The 23,058-nt window shown below is 35.9% G+C and overlaps 3 protein-coding genes and 1 long non-coding RNA gene across 4 annotated transcripts; 3 read left to right on the plus strand and 1 right to left on the minus strand.

Annotated features, from left to right (window-relative positions):
* The first annotated feature begins 2,277 nt into the window (after window positions 1-2,277).
* On the plus strand, window positions 2,278-4,114 carry LOC110769911 (protein neprosin-like). The gene is made up of 4 exons (XM_088250187.1): window positions 2,278-2,331; window positions 2,796-2,957; window positions 3,066-3,110; window positions 3,731-4,114. Exons 1-4 carry the CDS (start codon window positions 2,278-2,280, stop codon window positions 4,112-4,114), a joined length of 645 nt encoding a protein of 214 aa, XP_088106313.1.
* Window positions 4,115-6,303: 2,189 nt separating this feature from the next.
* On the plus strand, window positions 6,304-9,242 carry LOC110769910 (protein neprosin-like). The gene is made up of 7 exons (XM_088250188.1): window positions 6,304-6,468; window positions 6,610-6,696; window positions 6,960-7,151; window positions 7,765-7,926; window positions 8,068-8,112; window positions 8,214-8,357; window positions 8,859-9,242. The coding sequence occupies exons 1-7, from the start codon at window positions 6,304-6,306 to the stop codon at window positions 9,240-9,242; spliced, it is 1,179 nt and encodes a 392-aa protein (XP_088106314.1).
* Window positions 9,243-9,747: 505 nt separating this feature from the next.
* LOC110769921 (ELF3-like protein 2) lies at window positions 9,748-14,281 on the minus strand. Its single transcript, XM_088251100.1, has 5 exons — window positions 13,758-14,281; window positions 13,040-13,578; window positions 11,543-12,537; window positions 11,048-11,099; window positions 9,748-10,916 (listed from the first exon to the last, which is right to left on the minus strand). Exons 2-5 carry the CDS (start codon window positions 13,259-13,261, stop codon window positions 9,942-9,944), a joined length of 2,244 nt encoding a protein of 747 aa, XP_088107226.1. The 5' UTR covers window positions 13,262-13,578; window positions 13,758-14,281; the 3' UTR covers window positions 9,748-9,941.
* A 682-nt stretch (window positions 14,282-14,963) lies between these two features.
* LOC148295465 (uncharacterized) lies at window positions 14,964-16,774 on the plus strand. The gene is made up of 3 exons (XR_015834756.1): window positions 14,964-15,158; window positions 15,342-15,519; window positions 16,465-16,774. It is a non-coding gene; the product is annotated as an uncharacterized LOC148295465 (long non-coding RNA).
* The last annotated feature ends 6,284 nt before the right edge of the window (window positions 16,775-23,058 follow it).

Raw genomic sequence — 23,058 nt, forward strand, 5'->3', positions numbered from 1 at the left:
ATAATTATAGATTCATATTGGCACTCTAATTTGACTTTTCTAGATATCAAGCCGCTAACTTACAGCATACAGCTAGCTCACTTAATTTGGATTTGTTTCTAAGGCAAAACATCCTCTGCCTGGTGGAGATAATCTCCCAAGTCTCCTTATATAAGTCGCTATAAAACTGCACAATGACATCTACTAAACTTTTCTTAACAAAAGCTTGCATATATCTTATCATTGCAGATGTACATGAATCAGGTGGAGGTACGGAGTGGAGTTTCTCAAAGTGCTAGAAGATCAAGGATTTTTCAGTGTTTTATTGTACTTTTAATGTTACAGTTTTTACTTTTTTGATTGTAAATGGTGCAGAGGAAATCAAGCAGCCATTTGATAAAGGGAAAGCTTCAGATATTTGCACATTGTAATGGGATGGATCTCTTATTGGCTGCCTGTTTGGGAGGAAGAAGGCTACAGGAAGATTTTGTACCCATTCAAATTTGCTGCAACCATTTCATGTGTTGTTTTTAAAGCTGATTTTGCTAAACTCATGTGATGAAGCTTGAAGCCAGAAGCTAATCTTAAGGGAAAGGGTTTAGTATTTTGAACAAACACTTAGTTTTAATGTATCTTGACATGTTCCCATTATTGGTTGTTGGAATGTTGGTTTGTAAATTTTTAATTTCCTTCATGATATTAAATACGCAATCAGAATTTTTTTGTTTTATATGGAGATATGGCTACACTCTACATAAAATCATTTTATTTGTTGTTTTTTTTTACAATTTCATATATACTAAGGGAAGGGGCCTCATTTAGTTTATTGCCTAGGGCCACCGAAAAGTCAGGGCCGGCCCTGTCTGCACCATGATGGAATAACTGATTTAGCCAAATCTCTGAAATAGACACTCATCTACTCAGCTAATTTATACCAGATGTGCCAAAATAAGATGCTAATTTATATCAGATACGCTAAGTATTATATACTCAGGCATCCCATATCATAATTGGCCATGAATATATGACATCTTGTTAAGTGTCGCACCAAAAGAAGAAGGAGGATGTACCTGGCTTTATTATACTGCTTGGCAACAAGAACATGAATATAGTGGAAATGCAGAAAACTAAACTCCCAAACATCTCCATACGGAAACCAAACCACTCATTGGACCCATTGGGCGATATACGAGAAACATTGCATTGTAGAGTATCCAGTCTCATTATCTTTTGAGAGAATGGACAAGGTTGTAGACTTTAAAGTTTCCAGATGCGTATGCTGAATTGGTACTTTTGGTCACAATATCAGAGCTTGTTTGTTTTTGCTTTGAGCAGTGGAGACGTGATATATTACTGGATTTCTAATTGTAGCCGGGCCGCTATACTTCAAAAATATTTGAATATATTCAAAGCGTATAGCCGCGCGGCTATACGTTTTAAATATAATATTTTTAGAGTACAGCCGCGCGGCTATACTAATAAAATTTTCGAATGTATTCAGATAGTATAGCCCTGCGGCTATACGGTTGAAATATAGTATTTTACAGGTACAGCCGCGCGGCTATACTGATAAAATTTTCGAGTGTATTTAGAGAGTATAGCCCTGCTGCGATACTGTTTAAATATAGTATTTTACAGGTACAGCCGCGCGGCTATACCTGTAATTTGATTAAGAGTTTCTTCTCTCTTGGGCATGAGAGAGATGAGCAATTGATTTGTAAAACTTTTCAACTGCACTTTCATATAAGACCAACTCAACTCAACTCAAATTATTGAATCATTCATTTAAAATTATATTTCTTATGGTAATTCATTTCACATTATTGAAATCACTTGGATCTAATTGAGTTGAGAAGGTTAATACCAAATCTCAAATTTAGTCTGCGACTGTCAGAGACCAGATTGGCCACATTCAATAAAAAATTAATACTTGTTAATGTGCTGTGGCAGAGCACAAGCAAATTCAAGCCTCTTACCTAACCTGACATGATCCGCCCAAATTCCTATTTGTGTCGAGCTAACATAACATGGCCCATGGCTAGGATTTTAAGAATTGAAACACTTATAGTCCCTTCCAAATTTTAACGTTTGTATTATATTTGGGCATTTTAAGTCTAAGATAATTTTAATGTGTATTTTTTGTGTGTGGAAAAATAGCTGAAACCAAGTGAAACTGAAACCGTAAGTGGTGTTCAAGATGACATCTTTCAATCTTGGAGTCAGAATGGAGAGTGCCCGGACGGAACAATCCCCATTGTACGACGAACACGGGGATTTGAGCACCCTCCATCTAAGACAATGCCACAGTTTGAGCCCAACAAACATGAGTTCATCCCTCCGCCTCATCATGAGGTACCACATCAACTTTGAATCATTTTAATTACATTTAATAATAATAATAATTTTAACTCAAATTTTTTAATTTATTGTGTAAACACTAATTCTTTGACGTATCTCTTGGACAGTCCTCGTGTTGCATCCCCTTCTTTTTGTGAAAAAAAAAAAAAAAAATCTTTCACCTATACTAAATAAAAGTACCAATTTTTATATGGTTATCAAAAAACAAAAAGATATATTGTTACTAGGCTCTCTCAATTGGTTTTTGTTGTTGTTGTATTTTTCGAGTTATTTACACTAACAACTCCTCAGGTTTTTGACATTTTCACAAAATCCCTTGATGTTTCAAAAATTACACAAACACCCCTTTAGGTTTTAAATTATTTTCACAAAACCCCTTTTCCCTAATTTTGTCATTTTCACACGTTTTTTCAAACTGAAATCATCAAGTTTATTCCATTTACTTTTTACCTTTTTAGTATGCCCAAGTTAGTTTGTACGGCGGTCAATACTATGGAGCGCAAGCAGGATTTAATGTATGGAACCCAGCAGCATATAATGAAGATAACAGTATAGCCCAGATATGGGTTGTGGGAGGTAACGGAAAAGCAGTGAGCAGTGTAGAAGCTGGGTGGATACGTGTAAGTTTTGGCCAGCCAGATATCCCAAGAAAATATGATTATTTTACATTTCTTTTCACTAAATCTTATATTGAATTATATGAAAATTAATTCACTGGTTGTTTTTAGATGAACCCGCGCGACAACCGAACACTCTTGTTCGCATTTTGGACTGTAAGTTTCTAGGATCGCCTCACATTATGATATTCTCTTCTGATTAGATTTTTGAACCAACAATATGGATAAAAGAATGCGCGTAACAATATAATATGCGTCTTTCGATTTTAAAGACGTATAAAATGCACACTATGAAGTGCATATTGTTGTGTACAGAAAAGAACTGTGCTGCATTTTTATGTGCAGCAACTAAATTACATGAAAATCTGAACTATTAATTGATCATGATGTTTCTTATCAAAATGTTCAAATTTACAGTCTGACAAGACAATCAAATGTTTGACGACATAATATGTTTCTAGCTACGTACAAAGGGAAGTAGTATGTACAATATATGTTCATAAACATATACAAACGTAAATGATTGATTAATTGAAATTTTAAAAAATAATTTGGGAATACCATATGTTGCTTGCCATATAAGGAAAATCCATGTAGCAATACAGGCTTGTCGAGCTCTGTGTATATAGTTCTCCTCCAGACAGGAAGTCCGTTCTTTACTCAGGTGTCGATACCATTTCTGGATATAACGTGTCCAACTTGATATCGGTACATTATTGACAACATATATAAATGCAAAATTTGTCCGACAGTAATTCAATACATTTATGTTTCAGAACACAAATAGTGGCCATTGGTGGCTTAATGTGGGAAATGAGGCAATAGGATACTGGCCTGACACCATCCTCCCAAGTCTAAGAGGCAGTGCTGAATTGGTTAGTTGGGGAGGGGAGATTTACGATTCACAAGCTGAGGGTCATCACACATCTACTCAAATGGGGAGTGGTCATTTTCCAGATGAAGGCTTTGGGAAAGCCAGCTATGTTCGCAATGTCCAATACATGGACGATTCTTCGCCTCTCACTTTCAAAGATCCTGCAGGTCTTCTAACTTATGCGACAAAGCCTTCATGCTACAATTTAATTGTTAAAGACAAAGCCCCAGACATGGGAACCCATTTCTATTATGGAGGTCCTGGGTTTTCAGCAACATGTCCTTAGTTTTGTAAACAATTATTATTAGGTACACAACGAAGAGCAAACGGATACATTTGTATCACAAATGGTCCCTTAACTTTTTAAAAGTCCCTTCTCATCATTTCAGTCCTTAAACTATCAAATCAATAAATTTGGTCCTTCATTTCTTGATCTACACATTAGTTTCGTCCCTTGCATTCTTACAAAACTTTTGTTAAAGTTGGTCATCACGTTACTAACTTTAAAGGGACATTTTCATCATTTTAGTCATAAAACTCACATTTTACTCAAAAAGGTCATCCTCTTCTTGGGGTTTTACATTTGGAATCTATTAAGGAGAGCAGGTAGCATTGTTGAGCAAAATACGTACGTGAGATTTACTTTTTGTTATGGGTGGATAGGTTGTGTTTTGATGAAAATGCCGCTTTAAAGTTGATCAACTTGATAAATTTTAATGAATATTTTGATGAAATGCAATGAGAGGGACCAAACTGATATGTGGACCAAAACATGAAGGACTGAATTGATTGATTTGAAAATTGAAGGACTCAAATGAAGACTTTTGAAAATTTTAGGGACGATTAGTGATAAAAACACTTAAAAATATATATAAATGTTAGGGTTATAGACTTTTAACCCTAACTCTAACTCATCATCTTCATCATGCCACCCCTTTCCCTCTCTCTCTCTCTCTTCGTCTTCTTCTCGTGAAGCTTGATCTCGCCTTTGTCTACCTCGATCTTGTCGTCTCGCCACCTCACCAACTCATATAACTATTAATAGACATCAGGACACAATTACATTAAACCAAAGACCCTATTTATTATAGATAATTATACCATGAACCTAATCTCCCAAACTTGAACCAACAGACTAATATACATGAATCTAAACCCAAAACATTTATTCCAAATGCATGAACTTCCTCTTACTTAAATTCTATCCCAAAGGTCCATATATGCCCTTATGGTGATACACCTTGTGGTGTATTTTTCTGTATGTGGAATAGTCATGTGTGGTTAACATGCTTTCATATTTGTATCAATCCGTTTTGGGTAAGAGTGCTACTATTTCCACCCACCTGTCCTATTTCCCCACCCACTTTATCTTCAAAATTTAAAAACAAATTTATCCATTTGTAAAATGACTTTTAAGGACTTTAGATTAAAAAAAAACACCTATTCTCCTTCATCCTTGTCAAACCCCAACCCCTCCCTCTCTCCCTCATCCCGACCAAACCCAAATCAAAATTCCAAAAAAGCTTCAAAATTTCTAGCTGGGTCCAATCCAATTCCATCAGATTTCTCCTTAGTTTCTAAACCCAAGGGCACACACTTTCTGTTCCATTTGCTCAGTTTGCTCTTCGTCTTCTTTCTAATTCTGGCATTTCTCTCCGTTATTGTTTTCGTTCGGTGGAGAGACGATGAACATTGAGAGCAATTTTCTTTATTTTTTTAAATTTTTAATACAGAGGATCCCACGTGTTTTGATTGACAGGGGTTGAAGGTTTGAAGCATGCTTTGAATGAAAGTAAGGAGAATTTGCTTGAATTAATAATTAAAGGGTATTTTAGGAATAATAGTGGGTGTAAAAATAGGATTATGTTTTTTCAAATTTACATGGTGGGTGGGAAGATAAGGTGGGTGGGGAAATAGGACTGGGGGGTGGAAATAGCAGCACTCTTTGGGTAAATTATGCCCTTGTGGCTGATGGTCTTGGTGCTTTAAGTTATTAATACAATTATCGCTTACTCTAAAAAAAAAAAAATTACATTCTATCCCAAGGGTCCATATACCTGAGAGCTAATCTTTTTGCATCACTCTAATTAGTATAACTTTTGAGTAGAATATAAGAGAGCATTTTTGCTCATCTTCATTCTTAACACTTGAAACGTGTCCATATGCATAACCATGATTATGCCTATGGACACGTGTTAAGTGTTAAGAAGGGTGGTGATGATAGTGAGTAAAAATATTTCCAGCAAACCTTTTCTAGCATAAAAAAAGAAGAAAAGGAATATAGCAAACCTTGATAATAAAATTTTAATGTTTGCCTTATAAGTCTAAATCCTGATTTTTAGTAGGTTATGGTAAATTATAGTAAGCTAATAACAGTCATGGCACTCGAGTATAATATATAATACATTGGGTTAAAGTTGCCCATGGTAATTAACCTATTTTTTTGCAGATAGTTTTGAAGAATTTCCATTCAATATGGCAAATGGGATTCGTAACACCAAAGTCGAAGGCTACATTTTTCTTGTAGCAATAGCAAGTTTCATCTTGAGCAACGGATTTGTCGATTGCAGAAAAGTTGAAACAGTAAAAACTAAAGCGTCTGTGATGAAGCACAACAAATCAGTCCTCAAAACTATAAAGGTTCAGTCTATTTTAAAACCTTGCCTTGCCTTCCCCATTTTCTTATTGGAAAAACAATTTTCGCCATTTTAATTTTTCTATTTGTTCTTTTGGGGATTCATACAAGAAGCTGAAAAATAATCTCTGATTGATCTTCGGCAGGGAGAGGGCGATGATTTGATAGATTGTGTTGATATCTATAAACAACCAGCTCTTAATCACCCTCTTCTCAAAAATCACACTATACAGGTTTGCTCTTCTCTTCCTAATGAGATTGATAATATATGTGCTCGTTTAAAAATAAGAATAATGTTATAATCTGTACCATATTTACAGATCATATTTTTCTCATATATGAGATCCACTCCTGTGTAAATAATAATACCTACATTCCATTAATGTGGTAGAAATAATTTTAATTTAGTCCTCTTCCAAATTTTAACATTTCTATTATATTTGGGCATTTGAAGTGTAAGATGATTTTAATGGTTTTTTTGTGTGTGGAAAAATAGTTGAAACCGAGTGGAATTGAAACTGTAAATGGTGTTGAAGATGGGGTCATTCAATCTTGGCGTCAGAATGGAGAATGCCCCGACGGAACAATCCCCATTGCACGAACAAAGGCATTTGAGCATCGTACATCTAAACCAATGCCACAGTATGACTCCAACAAATTTGTGTTCGTCTCTCCTCCTAATCATGAGGTACCACATCAACTTTTTGAACCATTTTAATTACGTTTATAAATATAAAATAAATATATAATTGAGACATGCTTTGACGTAAATATGGTTATAAAAATAAAAATAAAACGTTTCTATACATTATTGTTACTAGGCTCTTCTCAGCGTGTTTTTGTGCACTTTAACGTGATTGTATTTTGAATTTTTTTTTTCTCGATACAAGTGGAGGATGGCAAATTTTATTGATAAAAAAAGAAAATGAGAAATGAGAAAATCCAATTCAAGAACCACAATGTAATGACTTAAAAATGGGTGCTCACCTAAGGACCATATATAAGGCCCTCACTATAGAATTCTTGATGCTTGGATCAAAAGCTGCACTGGTCTAAAGCCAAGGCAGCCTACAGTTCCGCTCTGCTTGAGTTATAAGCCCCTTGTTGTATTATTCATTCGTTTTTTTTATTTATCAATATGGACTCTTATTCGTTTTTTGTGTTTTGAAAATTTTCTTAAATAAACACAAATATTGAGTTATTTAATTTTTTTTTTACCATAAGGGTGTTTTGCTTTATATGTATATAGAAGACATAGAGAGTAGTTATTATTTCATTTATTTAACTTATTATCTTTGTAGTTTGCCCAAGTTAGTCTGTACGGTGGTCAATACATTGGAGCACAAGCAGAATTTAACGTATGGAACCCTGCCGCATATAATAAAGATAACAGTCTAGCCCGGGTATGGGTTGGGAGAGGTAGCGGAAAAGCACTGAGCAGTGTAGAAGCTGGCTGTATACGTGTAAGTTTTAGCCGGCCAAATATCCTCCAAGAAAATATAATTATTTTACATTATTTATTTTATTTTATTTTCATGATGGTGAGTTTAATTTCAAGCTAAATCTACATTGAATGACATGAAAATTCATTGTGGTTTCTATAGATGAACTCGCGTGACAACCAAACACTCTTGTACACATTTTGGACTGTAAGTTTCCTCAATCCCCTCACCCCACATTATGAATTCGTACAAAATCGTAACTATAAATTACAGGTTACTTTTCTCTTAAAGAATACTTGTATTGGCAGGGTGATGGTGGCCAATCTGGTTGCTACAATCTTGAATGTCCTGGTTTCGTCCAAGTAAGCCAAAAATTTACCCTTGGCGGTCCCATGTCACCTGTTTCTAGCTACAATGGGGCACAGTATGATATATTCCTAAGCATATACAAGGTAAATGCTTTTGTTCTTAGAGAATGGACACTTTAAATAGTAATTTGGGGATACCATGTTGTTTGCCGTATGTGTATAAGAATTCCTTCTACCAATACATGCATGCCTTCTAACGGAGTAATGTTTTTATGTCACATTGTCACATTAATTGATCATGATGATTCTTATTAAAATGTTCAAATCTACAGGTCGACAAAGAAATCATTTGTTTGACAACATAACACTTTTTTTTTTTGCTACGACAGGAAGTAGTATGTACGATAGTAACGATACGATATGTTCATAAACATATACAACGTAAACACACAAAGTCTGTCTTTTAACAAATGGGTGTCCCGTACAGAAAATTCATGCTATGAATATATGTGTGTGTCTATAGCGTAATGTCTATAGAGAATTCATGATATATATATATATATATATATATATATGTGTGTGTGTGTGTGTGAATTTATATGCACATGCACAAATATGTAGTAATTGGATACATTTATGTCTCAGAACACAAATAGTGGACATTGGTGGCTTAGTGTGGGAAATGAGGCAATAGGATACTGGCCTGACACCATCCTCCCAAGTCTAAGAGGCAGTGCTGAATTGGTTAGTTGGGGAGGGGAGATTTACGATTCACAAGCTGAGGGTCATCACACATCTACTCAAATGGGGAGTGGTCATTTTCCAGATGAAGGATTTGGGAAAGCCAGCTATGTTCGCAATGTCCGATACATGGACGATTCTTCTCCTCTCATTTTCAAAGATCCTGTAGGTCTTCTAACTTATGCGACAAAGCCTTCATGCTACAATTTAATTGTTAAAGACAAAACCCCAAAAATGGGAATTCATTTCTATTATGGAGGTCCTGGGTTTTCAGCAGCATGTCGTTAGTTTCGAAACGAAGAGCAAGCTAATTAGAATCAGCAGAATAATTTAGTTCATTGAGAGGTATGAGGGCATTGTAGCTCATCTGGGCATCCTTTTTCTCATATATCATATTTGGAGGGGCTTTGTTTATGAGTTCTTCAATTAATATCCATGCCGTTTTTGGTGAGCTTTATATATAATGCCTCTAAATGAAAATATTGGCAAGCTTTATATACAATTTGTCTAAATGAAAATACTGGAAATTGATGATGATTCCCTTTTAAAATTTCAAACAAGGAGAGTGGCAATTGGTGGAGTGAAGTGCAAGGCAAGTCAATAGGCGCATAACTAATATGTTGATTAAAAAAGAATGACAAATCCAATTGTAATTGGCTTGGAAGTGAATTTTTCAAAATAGGTTGGATTGGAAGCTATGCACACGCCTTATTAATGAAAGATAATTTTAGAGGTATAGAATGGGTCAGTTTCACAGAAGCACAAGAAGAAAACAAAGAACCACATGAAAGCATGTCTCCAAGCAACTGCTGTAATAGAGATTTTTCAGTATTCAAAAACACATTTACATTTTATTAACAAAATAATTGGATTACAGATATAGAGAGATATCAAACATTTAATACAGTAAAAAAAATTATAACACATATTAGTTTTCCTCTCTATACGTCTCATAATTGTAGTGATTTGAGATAAAATCAACTCCATTTATTTCCTCTCCTCTTGTATTGACAAGAATATCCGGGCTGCTGATTCAGATGCTGATTTAGTATTGTGAGGAACAACCTTGATCGCACGCGTCTGATGCTCACTTTGACAAGGTTCCTGAGATTGTGGAGCCATAGGAAAAAGGGGAAGCGCATTGCCTATGGTCCTATCTGAAGGGCTACTTGCTGTTGCCTGTATCTCACTCCCTTTCGAAGCTTGGATGTTCCCAACATAACATGGCATTGCTTGGCTCATCTGGCTTGACATGTAACGTGAGCTTTGATGTGGCAAGGTGAAGTTAATTTCCCCGAATGATAACTGATTTTCGTGCCAATTTGAATGACCTCCTAAAAATGGGGTCATATTCCCAACAGCTGAACTGGACAAAGATGGATTTATGATTGGCATGCCATAAGGTGGAAAGTATGTCTGAAGCAAAGGTGGTGTACCAATTCCCATCCCTTGTTGATACGAAGATGGATTGCTATAAGTTGCATTTAAGTAGTCCCTGGCTCCTGAATTTAGGCTCGCAGGGCCACAGCTGCCATACATCGGTGCCATGAAACCTCCAGCTGGAGTGCATGGCCCAGTATATGGCTTGTAAGCGAGTTCCTCTGAAGAGGACATTACTGGAACGAACCACATATTTCCAGGCGGGGGTGGAAGACACCATAGGGCTGGTTTGCTATTGGCAGTCCCAGAAGCTGATGGTGATAGCTGGGTGACAAGTCCTCTGCTGCTGGTTCTATTGTTGACAGGAGGTAGAGGAAACTTCCCAACTGCATTTTCTTCAACACATTCACCGCTAGAATGTGGCTTCTGAGGATGGTCTTTGGGTTTAACAATTAGGGGTGGAGGATCTAGAGCATGCTCCAATGGCACCTTCTTCACTGGAGGTACTTTAATTGCAGGTTTGCTCAGAAAATCATTGTCTTCAAGCAATAGGTGTGGTGATCCGGCAATCAATCTTTGCACCTGTATCAGTTTTAATGTGTAATGAAACTCACTTATTTCATGAGTCAAACTCAAATTGTGGAAACTAAATATACAGACACACACAGTCAAGAAAGAGGATGTCAACTTGAGTCTCAGCAATAACAGATTACCTTTATTAACCTATGCAACTCAAACACTTGCACTGCAAAAACTCTTTGTTGACTGAAAATAACGCCATGAAAGTTGAATCAGAAGATAATGTAATATTTAGATTCTAAACAGGATAAGAGCATAATTAAGTAATAATAAAGGTTGGATGCGCGATGAAAATTCTGAAGTAACACAAATGAGAATAAGATTAAAGAACATCAGTTCATATGATTCAGTCATGACACGTGAGCAACAATGACTATACACAGTGCTATGGGAGAAGCAATTAGTCAAGTACAAGAAACTGAAATGGAAACAGAATGTGAGACTGGAAATCATACCTTAGACTGAGTACAAAATAAAACGTTTAGGCACGGGGAATGTTGCATGGGGTAACATGTCAGATCAAATAAAACTTCCGATTATGAATATCATTCCAAAATGTCTAGCAAAAGACAACAAAAATGCTAATTTCACAAAAATGTTTGTAGTAAGCATCAAACAGAGGTACTTACCTGACAATAGCTTTTCTCATTTCGCAGAACTGTTTTGCACCTATCACTCCTATAACATCATCAGGGGAGATACCCATAGCTGAATTACAGTCCATTATGGACATATCTGAGATATCTTCATGTCCACATAAATTTCCAACTCGTGCAACCCCACAATTCTCTTCACAGCATTCATTTTCATTTCCAAGCCCACCAGAAATTCTATTGTCATCCACAAGAGATGGTGTAAAACATGACTTCTTTCTCACTTTGGACAAACTCTCCTTAGCTGTTCCTATTCTGGATTGCACCAAAATGCCATCCCTAAGGGCCACTCTGTCATGCACAGTCATAGACTCTCTATGCAATCGTGCACTAGAAGTACATAATTTGTTCAAATCATTCACTGAACGTCTATTTTCTTGACTCAGAGATACATGTGCCCGCTTCAATGATTGAGAATTTTTTACTGTATTTGATAGGCTAGATGAGGTATTTGCAAAATCCTTCACTATAGCTAAAGCAAGAGAGACAGACCTTTCCACATGGTCCTCGTTAGTTTGAGACACTTTTGGGTTCTCTTCCTCGTGGTTTCTCCCATATTGCCTCAACTTCAGATCAATGGTGTTACCTCCATTAATTTTATTAAAGCAAGAACCTTTAAGTTGCTCCATGGAGCTCAAGCAAGGCAGCTTTTCCATCTCTTTGCTTTGTTGACTGTTTCTACATTGCAGAGCTGTTCCTTGGAAAGGGGAAGGGACTTTAAGATAATCTTCATTTCCATACTTCTCCAAAGAAAAGTTCCTAAAGTTGGAGGTTTTTTTTGGTTGAAACGAATCATGTTTAGCTGCCGATGATGATGGCCCTGTGGTATTCAAATAATTTGACGGTTTAGTGGATATCCTTTCACAATCTGCCATCATGGTGTTTAAGTTAGCCCCAGGAGGGTTATAAGACTGAATCTTCTCAGCCGGGTCTGAAGGCACAACAAGGAGGTTGCAAGGCGGGGTCAATACCTACAAATAACAATTGTTTCATTAGTTGTACACGACAAAGTACAGAGTAAATTTCTGTATATTCACAAATCTAGTACTAGAGAATCTTGTTACATTCTGGAACCGCTCAGAAGAACCACAACTAAATAAATAAGGAAATATATGCAGAAAGGGAAAAATAAATTACAAGCCATCCTGAGACACCAGACAGATCAAGGACATTCATGCATATCAAAACTAATGGCTCAATTAAAACAATTGCAATGCCAGTACAAGCTCAAGCCTATAAGCCTACTTATGATACAGTTTATCTTGTACATACTTTCGGTTTAATAAATTTACTTCTAAAACCACTGGTACAAAATCCTTTCACGAAATGACCAGTACAAGCACAGAGCTCAAACTAAAGGCATCTCATTGCTTAGATTCTAACAAACACACAATTGCAGTAACCAAAAGAGGAACAATTTTTTATGTTATTCATGACTAAATTGCAAAAATCCATTTAGATTGCTGTACTCACATCACTCCAGGATGTGGGTGGAACCAATCTTCTGTCATTGTGTGGAAGAGGCAACATCGATGCTGAACCAGAGGTAAAACTCTGAGAAGGGATACTGAACTGCTCATAGAGAGCCATCTTGTTCCTTGGAGGTGCTCTTGGCCCTCCTTTGTCTGTATCATTGACATGAAACCTAGGAAATACAGGACTTATCAAGTGTTCTTCATCTTTTCCTCCTCTCATTCTCCTCTTCACCACAAATTCCACTCACAAAAATTATAATTTGTACAAAATTCATGACAAGCTCCAATTTCCATCCTTTTTTAGAGTCCACAATCACAACCCAAAACTAGCCTAGCTGATACCAAACATAAAATGCCTCATCAAGAAAGCACACCTATCTCCTCCAAAATCAACATACTTTAAAATAGAAAATCTTTGGACAAGTTCAAACATTAGAAACCAAAAACTAGCCAACTAGCAAAACCAGTCACTTCCTAAAAAGTTAACATTCCACAACTACCCAAGATCAACCTACGCACAAGAAGCCAATCTTCTGACTGAAAAGCACAAACAAACAACACCACCACATGAAATATATGAAGAAAAAGTTAATACTTACAAGTACCCAACAGCTTGACAAAATAAAAAATTCTGGGTGGGAAATTAAAACAAACAAGTATATCTCATTGAATTCAATCAGAAAACACAATGTCAGCAGTAGCCAAAATGAACCCACCTCATAAAAACCGAAGGGTCAGCTGAAAATCAGGTGCAGAGGTATTTACTGATGGAATTTTCCTTTGCCTGCATAAACTACTATCAGGGAAAATTCAATGGTTAAAGAAACAGAGTGAAGAAAGATACTTATGGGGGAGATGGTAGCTTTGGAATTGCAGTAGAGGGGTCAGGGTTGGGAGAAAGCTAACAAAGAGGTGTGGGCAATGTGGGACCCAAGTGGATAGAATAGAACCAGAACCAACTTCTGGAAATGTAGCCCGAGTGAGTCTCTCTCTCACATGGAGGATTTGGCGAGCCCATGTTGATTGATTGTTTGCGCTATTACTTGATCACCACATGTTGTTTTCCTCTCAAGATTTGGCCAATCTTTTAACGAAAAATCCGTTAAAGATAGCGCCCTGAACCAAAAAAATTAAATGAAGATAAAATAAAAAAAAGGGATAAAAAGATGTGCTTGTTGACAAAGAAGAATGGCCATGAATAGATGTAGAATGTGTGACAGAGTCCCTTGGTGGGGCGATGGGGTTGGTTTCTTTCTCATTTGGGGGAAACAAAGATTGCTTTTAGTTTTATCTGATTTTGTGAAAGCTAATCTGCGTTTTGCTTTTGCATGTGATTTGGTGAAAGGTAATCTCAAAATTATACATCTCACATTTCTATGTTATTATACAAGGATTCAACCTTATGTGGTTGAATGAGAGCGTTTACTCCTATACTCAAACTAATGTAGGTATTTTTAGAGTAAAAACATGTTGTTAAGAAGTATTGGAGAACATACATATCAAAAGAGAAAAGGTCCCAAAATGGGGCATAAAATATATATATTTTTTCATGGAAATAGTTGACTTAATTATAACTAGAAATGTTATACATGTTTTGCATGTAATATAACTGTTATTTTAGGAGAGAGAAGGGAAGGAATAGGAAGATCAAGTGGTGGGAGAAGAATATGGTAGGATTGTTTAAAAAATAATTATGGTAAAAAAAAAATTATCATGTAAAAATAAATAGAAATTTAGTGAAATACCCATTCCTAGACATAAAACTATAAAAATACCCTATACTATTTAATGTATATAAACACACCCAAAATAAACCCAAAAATCGACAGCTGTATATTTTTTAATTTAATTATTGAGATGAAATACTTTTATTACCCTTTTAACATAAAATAGGAGTTCTAATCAACACCATATCAGAACTCATTTCACGACCTCTAGTCTCTCATCTTCATCTTCAACCCCAATTTTCAATTTTTGTTCTTCCAGCTCAGTTTTTGTTCAACCTCATCATTCTAAGCTTCGTCTGAAGGCTCGCCTGGACCACCGACAATGATGCGCTGGAGAGGGCCTTTTCTCCGTTCGGTGAGATCATCGAATTGAAGGGCCGTTTGACGCAGGTTCTCTCTCTGCGACTTGATCTTCTTTTTCTCTATGTTACTTGATCTTTCTCTCCCAAAGATTGAAGATTGATCGATTCATTTTCATTTTTGTTTATTATTGTGTATTTGTTTGATTATACTCCGGCGTTTTGGTTTTGATGGACGGATCTGATTAGATTTGGTTTCTTTTTGTGTTTCCAGATCATCAACGACCGTGAGACCGGGAGATCCAGGGGCTTCAGCTTCGGCTTCATCACCTTCAGCAACGAGAAGGCCATGAGGGACGCGATCGAAGGCATGAACGACCAGAACCTCGACGGTCGTAACATCACCATCAACGAGGCCCAGTCTTGTGGAAGCAGCGGTGGTGGTAACGGAGGTTACAGCTTGTGTTTTCTCTTTTTCTCTATCTCTGGTTTAAATGTGGAAAATGGATATATAAAAACAATTTCTCTATCTCTTTTTCTCTATCTCTGGCTGTAAGATTTAGCTATAAGGAATTGTTTTCTGCGTTTTGAAACCAAAACAATTTCTCATTTGAAGCAATAAGTTTCTAGAATCTGTTATACACATGAACTTATTTGATGACTGCAAAGACCTATATTAATTTCTTGGATGATCAAATTGACTATTTTCGGTATGATATCCTGGAAGTTTGAATTTTACATTTATATATATATTCCACTAGAGGGCTTTCATATTGTCTGACTTGTTCTCTCAATGTACTTACAAACACAATATTACCTTTCCGTTTGTGGTGCCTTGTATGTGATGGCTTGAACCTTACTATTCCTAATTTTCTAACTGGTTGAGGATATGTTTGCTCTGCTTGATTATCTCCATATTTCACACATATGCTAGTTTCATATTTCATAGTCTTCCATATCTACAACAAACGTTTGTCATAAATGAGAAGCTGACATAGCAATGATGTAATTTGCATTATCATATACGCATACTTTCTCCGTCTCTTTCTCTATCGATATATATTCCCCTTATTTAAGTCAGCATATATTATATCTGACCATAGTGTCTTAAATCTTTGGTGGTCATTCGAATTATGAATATGAATATGGATTTCTTAGTTCAATTTAGAAAATCTATGTTATTCTCTTATTGGTTCAGCATATATCTATTGAAATTTTGACACGGAGAGTGAATGGTTTCATATTATCCTTGTAGTTTGTAGTGAAATAGCAGACTATTCAAATTCTATATACTATTTCACCTTATCAGTTATGCGCTTTGTGCTTATGATTGTTATCTGTGTTGTTCCAATTATTCTATTGTGCTTAATTATTTTGTTCTTATTTCTTGTTGTTAGATTTGGTGAACAACCTTGGTACCATTGCAAGGGTGGCACCAAGGAATTAATGGAAGCCTTGGCTGCTGGTGCTTATCTTGTTGCAGATAAGGTCATTGTTACAACCAAGCACAATGATCATGAGAAGTATGTGTGGGAGCCACTCCGATTCAATGTTTATGGTATGTGGAGTGATGAATGATCAATCAATTATGCAAATGAAATGATGTAGTTGATTTTGAGTGGTATGAAGTTGTAAACTTTTATTGTACCTATTATGCAAATGAAATGATGTAGTTGTTAACTTCCAGTAAGTGGTATGAACAGTTGTTATACTGTTCATACCCTGCAACTGAATTGATTTCTATGACATAGTATTAACAGTGTACTTCTATGAGATAGTATTAATAGATTTTCAGTAACAAAGCATGCTTTATATTTTTCTCTATATATAGCTGTGCACTTGAAGTTTATGATATGCAGGATGTGATTTTTACTAGGAATATAGTTCTATGACACAGTATTAACAATGTACTTTTTTTCTTGTAGATGCATTTCCTTTTGCCTTTGCGATTGTACCTGGTGAAACTGTAGACAATTGGAGGTGGTGTCTGGAAAGGATATCAGATGTCTTGCTGGGCCTTTTTGGGTTTTTTGTATGAAATGTTATTAACAGTATTTTTTGTATGAAATGGTATTAACAATGTTTTTATGTATGAAATGGTATTAACAATGTTTTTATGTATGAAATGGTATTAACAATGTTTTTTTGTATGAAATGGTATTAACAATGTTTTTTTTTTGTATGAAATGGTATTAACAATGTTTTTTCTTTTTGTATGAAATGGTATTAGCAATGTTTTTCTATGAAATGGTATTAACAATGTACCTGTATGACATGGTATTAACAATGTACTTCTATGACATGGTATTAACAATGACATGGTTTGTACAGATTTGGTGGAAAAGGAAGGGTCGTGGAGACATGCCCTTGGTTTTCGTGTTTTTTTTTAATACTTAAGTTTGTTTTTAAAAAAAAATCTGGGTTGGGCTTGTTTTGGGTTTTTTTTTGTGTTTTTTGTATTGGGCTTCTTTTAAGTTAGTTAGTGGCAGTCATGTAATTTATAGGAAATTCAACACTCATTTTGTATGTAGTAAATGGTTTTTGGGTATGTTTCTAAAGTGCATTCCATGTAGGGTTTTTTTTTATAATTTCAGCTTCTATTTTGGGTATATTACAAAAGCTCCCAAAAATAAATTGGACAAAAGTCTGGTTTCTTTGCTATAAAAATTTGGTATTTGGAGCTCATTATTAAAAGCCTAGACAAAATAAATTGAGAAAGGCATTTGAATAAAGGAGTCCTCTTATTTGGGTTCACTTTTGTTACTTCTCCCTCCTATCCTCTCCTCTCATTTTCTCATTCAATTGCATCTCTACTCTCACAGAGACGGGCCAACGGCCTTCAACACCTCCCTTCACGTGAGACCACCATATATTGGGCAAGGGGTAAGGGTAAAGGCCCAATATTTCAGGTCTAGTCATTCAACCTGCTCTGATATTATGTAAAAATTTATAGAGATGGGCCAGCAGCCCACTACTAGAAACAACGATACTGTCTCCAACTTAACCACCTACAAAGCCCAGTAGGTGTATAGTTTTATCACAAAAGGCCTCAGTAATATTAGTAGTAGAATTATTCATTATATGTTGTATTTTATTTAATTAAGTTTCCGATGTGGAACTTGTATTCTTCAACATGAGACCTTAGTAGTGTGTGTGAAAAACTTTCCCCCTGTAGTTTAGACTATCACTTGTATTATTGGGAAAAATAAAAAGGGTTGAATTAGATAATGATATCCATGCCCAAAAAATTACTATGTTCAAGAGGAATGTATGTTCATGTAAGCATTACAGCAATAATCCAAATTTGATCCCGTGGGCCTGGTGTCTCTAACATCATGAACCTGTGGACCCAGCTTGACAAATCTTATGATTTGATTATTACTCTTCTAAAAACACTTGTTGAGTGAGAGAGTGATGAGCTAAAGGCCATCAGATGGGACAGAAGTTCTGTACATAGACATCAAAACATCTCCATGTACCATTGAGGGACCATTTTGGATCATGACAAGTGTAATTCTAAATGCATCAGCTGCTTGACATATCTACAAGGTGCTCAATATTTAGGGGGTCAAAGAGGGAATGTAGAATCCACATTGGGCCATGTTTTGGGTTAGGCTGGTTGCATTTGAAGATTTGGGCCATGGTCCACCTTGTCATGATCCAAAAATTTGCAAGAAATTGGTGAAATAAATAGAAACAGTGCAAATTCTCAAACCCACGGTAATGCCTTGAAAAGAAAGTAGAAAAAGAAATTCTTGTGATCAAACCAATCCCACAACAAGAATTAAGTTGGGTATGGCAAGTAAGGAAGAGTCTCCTTTGTAGCACCTTGGACATATGAAGGCGATAGTGTAGTGCCAGCCAAAGAGCCAATTGGGTCAACTAAATATTCCGAAGGATAGATGCGTTTGAGAGGAGACGTGCGATGGCTTATGGTTTTATGTGGTGAGAGTGTTTAGTACCTAAGCTAGCCTTGGTTAGGATAGCCTTATATATTGAGCAATGCTAAGAGGCTCTTTCGCAATAATTTGTCATGTTAAGTAATGCTAACTTTTTTTGCGTGACTTGTGAGATTTTGTAAGATTCAAATCACTATTAAGGTAGTTAGGCGCTTGATTTGGTTTTAGCCCTACCCATATCAAAGCGTGCATGTATTGGGCTACATTTATTTTTGGGGGTCACAACTTATGTCGGATTTCAATGTGACTTTCTATTAATGGCATTGGCCAAGCTTATATTGGATCTAAATGAATGGTTTGACGGATAGGCTTGGACATGCTGCTTGATCTAATAAATCCCCGTCTCACAATTGCCCCTTATCTATTACGCATTTGATGCGTGACAAATTGAAAAGGAGTGAATGTTCCGTGTTTTTTTTAAGACATTTCCTGTTGAGATGACGATTGTATACTAAACTCATACACACTACACTATAAAAATGCTAGGACTTGAACCCAGGACCTTTCTTGATGGGAACAATTGCTCCGAACCACTACACTAGTGAGTCTATTATGCATTTGACACGTGACAAACTGAAAAGGAATGAATGTTGCATGTTAGATACAATGGTTTCATACCTTTTGTTACCCCACAACTTAAAATCCAAAAGATTGGGAAATGAAGCTTATTTGATTCAAGTAATGCTAGAGAGACTAGATCATTTTGTGTACCACTTTCGTAATAAAGGTCTATAAATATAATCTCCCTACTATATTTCTTTTTATTTCTGTTTCTCTCTCCTTCAATAATTGAGGCAACCCTAGGTTGATGTTCATAGACATTTGAAACCATGGACATGTGTAGCTTCTTAGCAAACAAACATGTCGACATCAAATAACCTAGTGGAAATAGTAATTTGGTGAAAACAATTTGAATAATGCCAAAACAAAATAGGCCAAAAAAGAAATGGAAGGCAAAAGAAAGATAAACAATCCAGTGCATCACATCCACATCAAAGGTAATATAGATCCCTGATTGTACGTTCTAGAGGATAATGTTAATTAAGGGCAGATTCGGAATTGAAATCCGATGGTCCCATTTAACAACTGTTTCTATATCCCATGTGGAGTTGGCTATCCCATCAGGTGTACCGCCAATGACATGGAGCCACGTGTGAATAAGAGCGTTGTGTTCACGTGTGAGCCGTAATAATGGAATCAGGGGAGCCGGTGGGTCCTATTTCAAGGGTTTTGGGACCAGTTAGCCCGGGTGAGCCGACCCGAGCCGGGATTGAGCTGGTGTCTTCTGAGGGAAAGAAAGAGCTAACAGCTAAAATCCCTGTCAGCAGACAGCCAAAAATAACGCGGGAGAGAGCGGAGGGCATTTAATTGGGATTTTGACATTCTAGTTAGTTAGTCTCGAGAGAGATTGGACCACCTCTTCACCACCAAGTCCTCTTCAAAAGCAGAAAAATTTGTGTGAAACGGAAGAAATACTGTTTTGCTATCCTTAGTTAATTACATGTTGTCATTTGGAAAACTTATCAAATGTGATATACCGTGATTGGTTAGACAGAAAAACAGTAATATTCTCCGTTAGAAGTATCAAATCAAGACCACTGATTTACAATTTCCTAATTTTTGTTATTTTGGGGATAGAAATATGAAGTTTACTATTTGAAAGTGTTATATGGAAAAATGACACCAAGGTTATGTTTGGATGTCCAAAAAGATTTGAATGCACTAAAAGACGAAATTGGAGACAAATTCTTCTACATACAACATGATTTGAAATATAGATATATCATTTACGCACCGTACCTAAATGCTATGTGGACTAGAAGTCATGACCAATATACTTAAACGTAATACTTGTATCGTGTGACATGTATTAAATAAATCAGTAGTGCGTAAAATGCTCTATCGTTGAAGTCATAAGCTCCGACATGTTGATAGAGAATTTCCTAAAAAGAGAAGAAATAGAGATATTAGAGAAAATTAGTCCATTCTCAAGTTTGATACATTTGTCACAACTCACAACACGTACGTAGGTGTGTCTTATTCATCTGGGCCAGCAATCCATACACAAATAATACTCCAACGCAACGTGCATATAAATGATACAAAGTTTGGTTCAAATATAGTTGGTGGTGCGCAGCACTAATTTGACATCCTAAATAATTCGAACTGCCGAATTTCAAAGGCAATCTCTCCAGCCTATTTTCTGGCAGATGGTTATATCTTTTTCGCCTAAACGAGGTAGTCTCATGTCACTTCCCCTGCAATTTGTCATATTATTTTGTTTTTTGGCAGAAGTAGAAACCCTGCTTGTATCATGAAAATTATATATATATATATATATATGAATCATATATAATTTCTGTTCTATTATTATTATTATTTGTTACCTGTTGTGTATGTTTTACTTCATCTCTTACGGTTTCAATGATATCTTTCAAGAAATCTGATGTTTCACTTTTATATTTGCAACTGATAATCTGCAGAGGAGGTGAAGAAAAACATGAGAGTTGACAAATATATATAAATAGATATGAGAGAGAGAGAGAGAGAGAGAGAGAGAGAGAGAGAGAGAGAGAGAGAGAGAGAGAGAGAGAGAGAGAGAGAGAGAGAGAGATGTAGCAAATGCTATGGGCTATGGCGACCCATTCACTGAGCTGTAATGATGATGGGGCGCATGTGGGTTGGACTCAGAAGTCCCTGCTCCTCATTCTCTCTCTCTCTCTCTGTGTAACAAGAAGGAGAGAATTTAAATAGTAGTGAGCAGAAATATATGTAAGGGAAGGAAGTTTATATATATGTACTAACTAGGATGAATGTGATGAGACAAAATTCTATTTTGCAACTTGCTCTTTGCTATCTTCTCCCCTGATCTATCTGACTGTTTATATATGTATATATATGTCTAACTCTTGCGATTGCCTGCCAACAACTGTCATGTTCTAACCCACTACTAGTTTTTATGCATGCCCAACTAATTTTTTTTTTTTGGCACCAGTGTCAAGTAAAGTAAGAAAGAAGCCAACTATTTTTCATAATGAAAAGGTAAAAAAGTTACTACTTGCCATTCTTTTCATTAGGGGTGAGCATCGGTTCGAAACCAATGGTTTTTTACCAATCCAATCCAATCCAATCTTCCATTGGATTACAAATTTTACAATCCAATCCAATGTGTTTGGATGTCAGGATCCAATCCAATCCAATCCAATGTACATTGGATTGGATGATCGGTTTGTATGAAAAAATAATTATGATAAAAAAAACTTCATAATCTTTCATAACATTTAATTCAAAATTCAATATGATGAAAGATATGACATTAATATATTAATTTTTAATATAAATTAATATAATATTATATTTAATGTGTTAATGTTTTGATTTTTTCGAAAGTAAGATTAATATATTAGTGAGAAACAAGATGAAATGTAAATATTATACAATATGAAAGTATATTAATGTGTATATTGGATTGGTTCGGTTTAGGTTGGATTTTCAATTCTTGATCCGCCATCCGATCCAATCCAATTGGATTTCTATTTTTCTAATCCAATCCAATCCATCAATGTTGTCAAAACCAATGAAAATTGGATTGGATTGGATTGGATTGGTCGGTTTTAGTGGATTGGTTTGGATCCTGCACAGCCCTACTTTTCATGGTAGCTAGAGATAGAGACTACACAGCTAGATTAGAATTTAAGTAAGACTATCCATAAGGTTATCTTGGTGGTGGCATGGCACCATACCAGAGATATGACATGTATTTTTAGCAAGAAAAAAAGTAGACGTAGTAGAAAGTGAAAACATTAAAAGTTGTTATGATTAAAACTATGATTAATAGAAATCTTTTTAGAAAGACAGTGGTGTAAAAGATGCTCTGATCACTCTCTATTCACTCTCTCACTGGAATTAATTTTTACTGCAACTTTACAGTGCGCATGGAAATGGCATAAGCAATTCCAAAAGGGTGTCAGAGCTTTCCCACTAAAAGTCTAAAACAATACAAAAAAAACACCAAACAACAATAAACAATTG

Source organism: Prunus avium, chromosome 3 (genome assembly GCF_965620075.1).
Source record: "Prunus avium chromosome 3, drPruAviu1.hap1.1, whole genome shotgun sequence".
NCBI lineage: Eukaryota > Viridiplantae > Streptophyta > Magnoliopsida > Rosales > Rosaceae > Prunus > Prunus avium.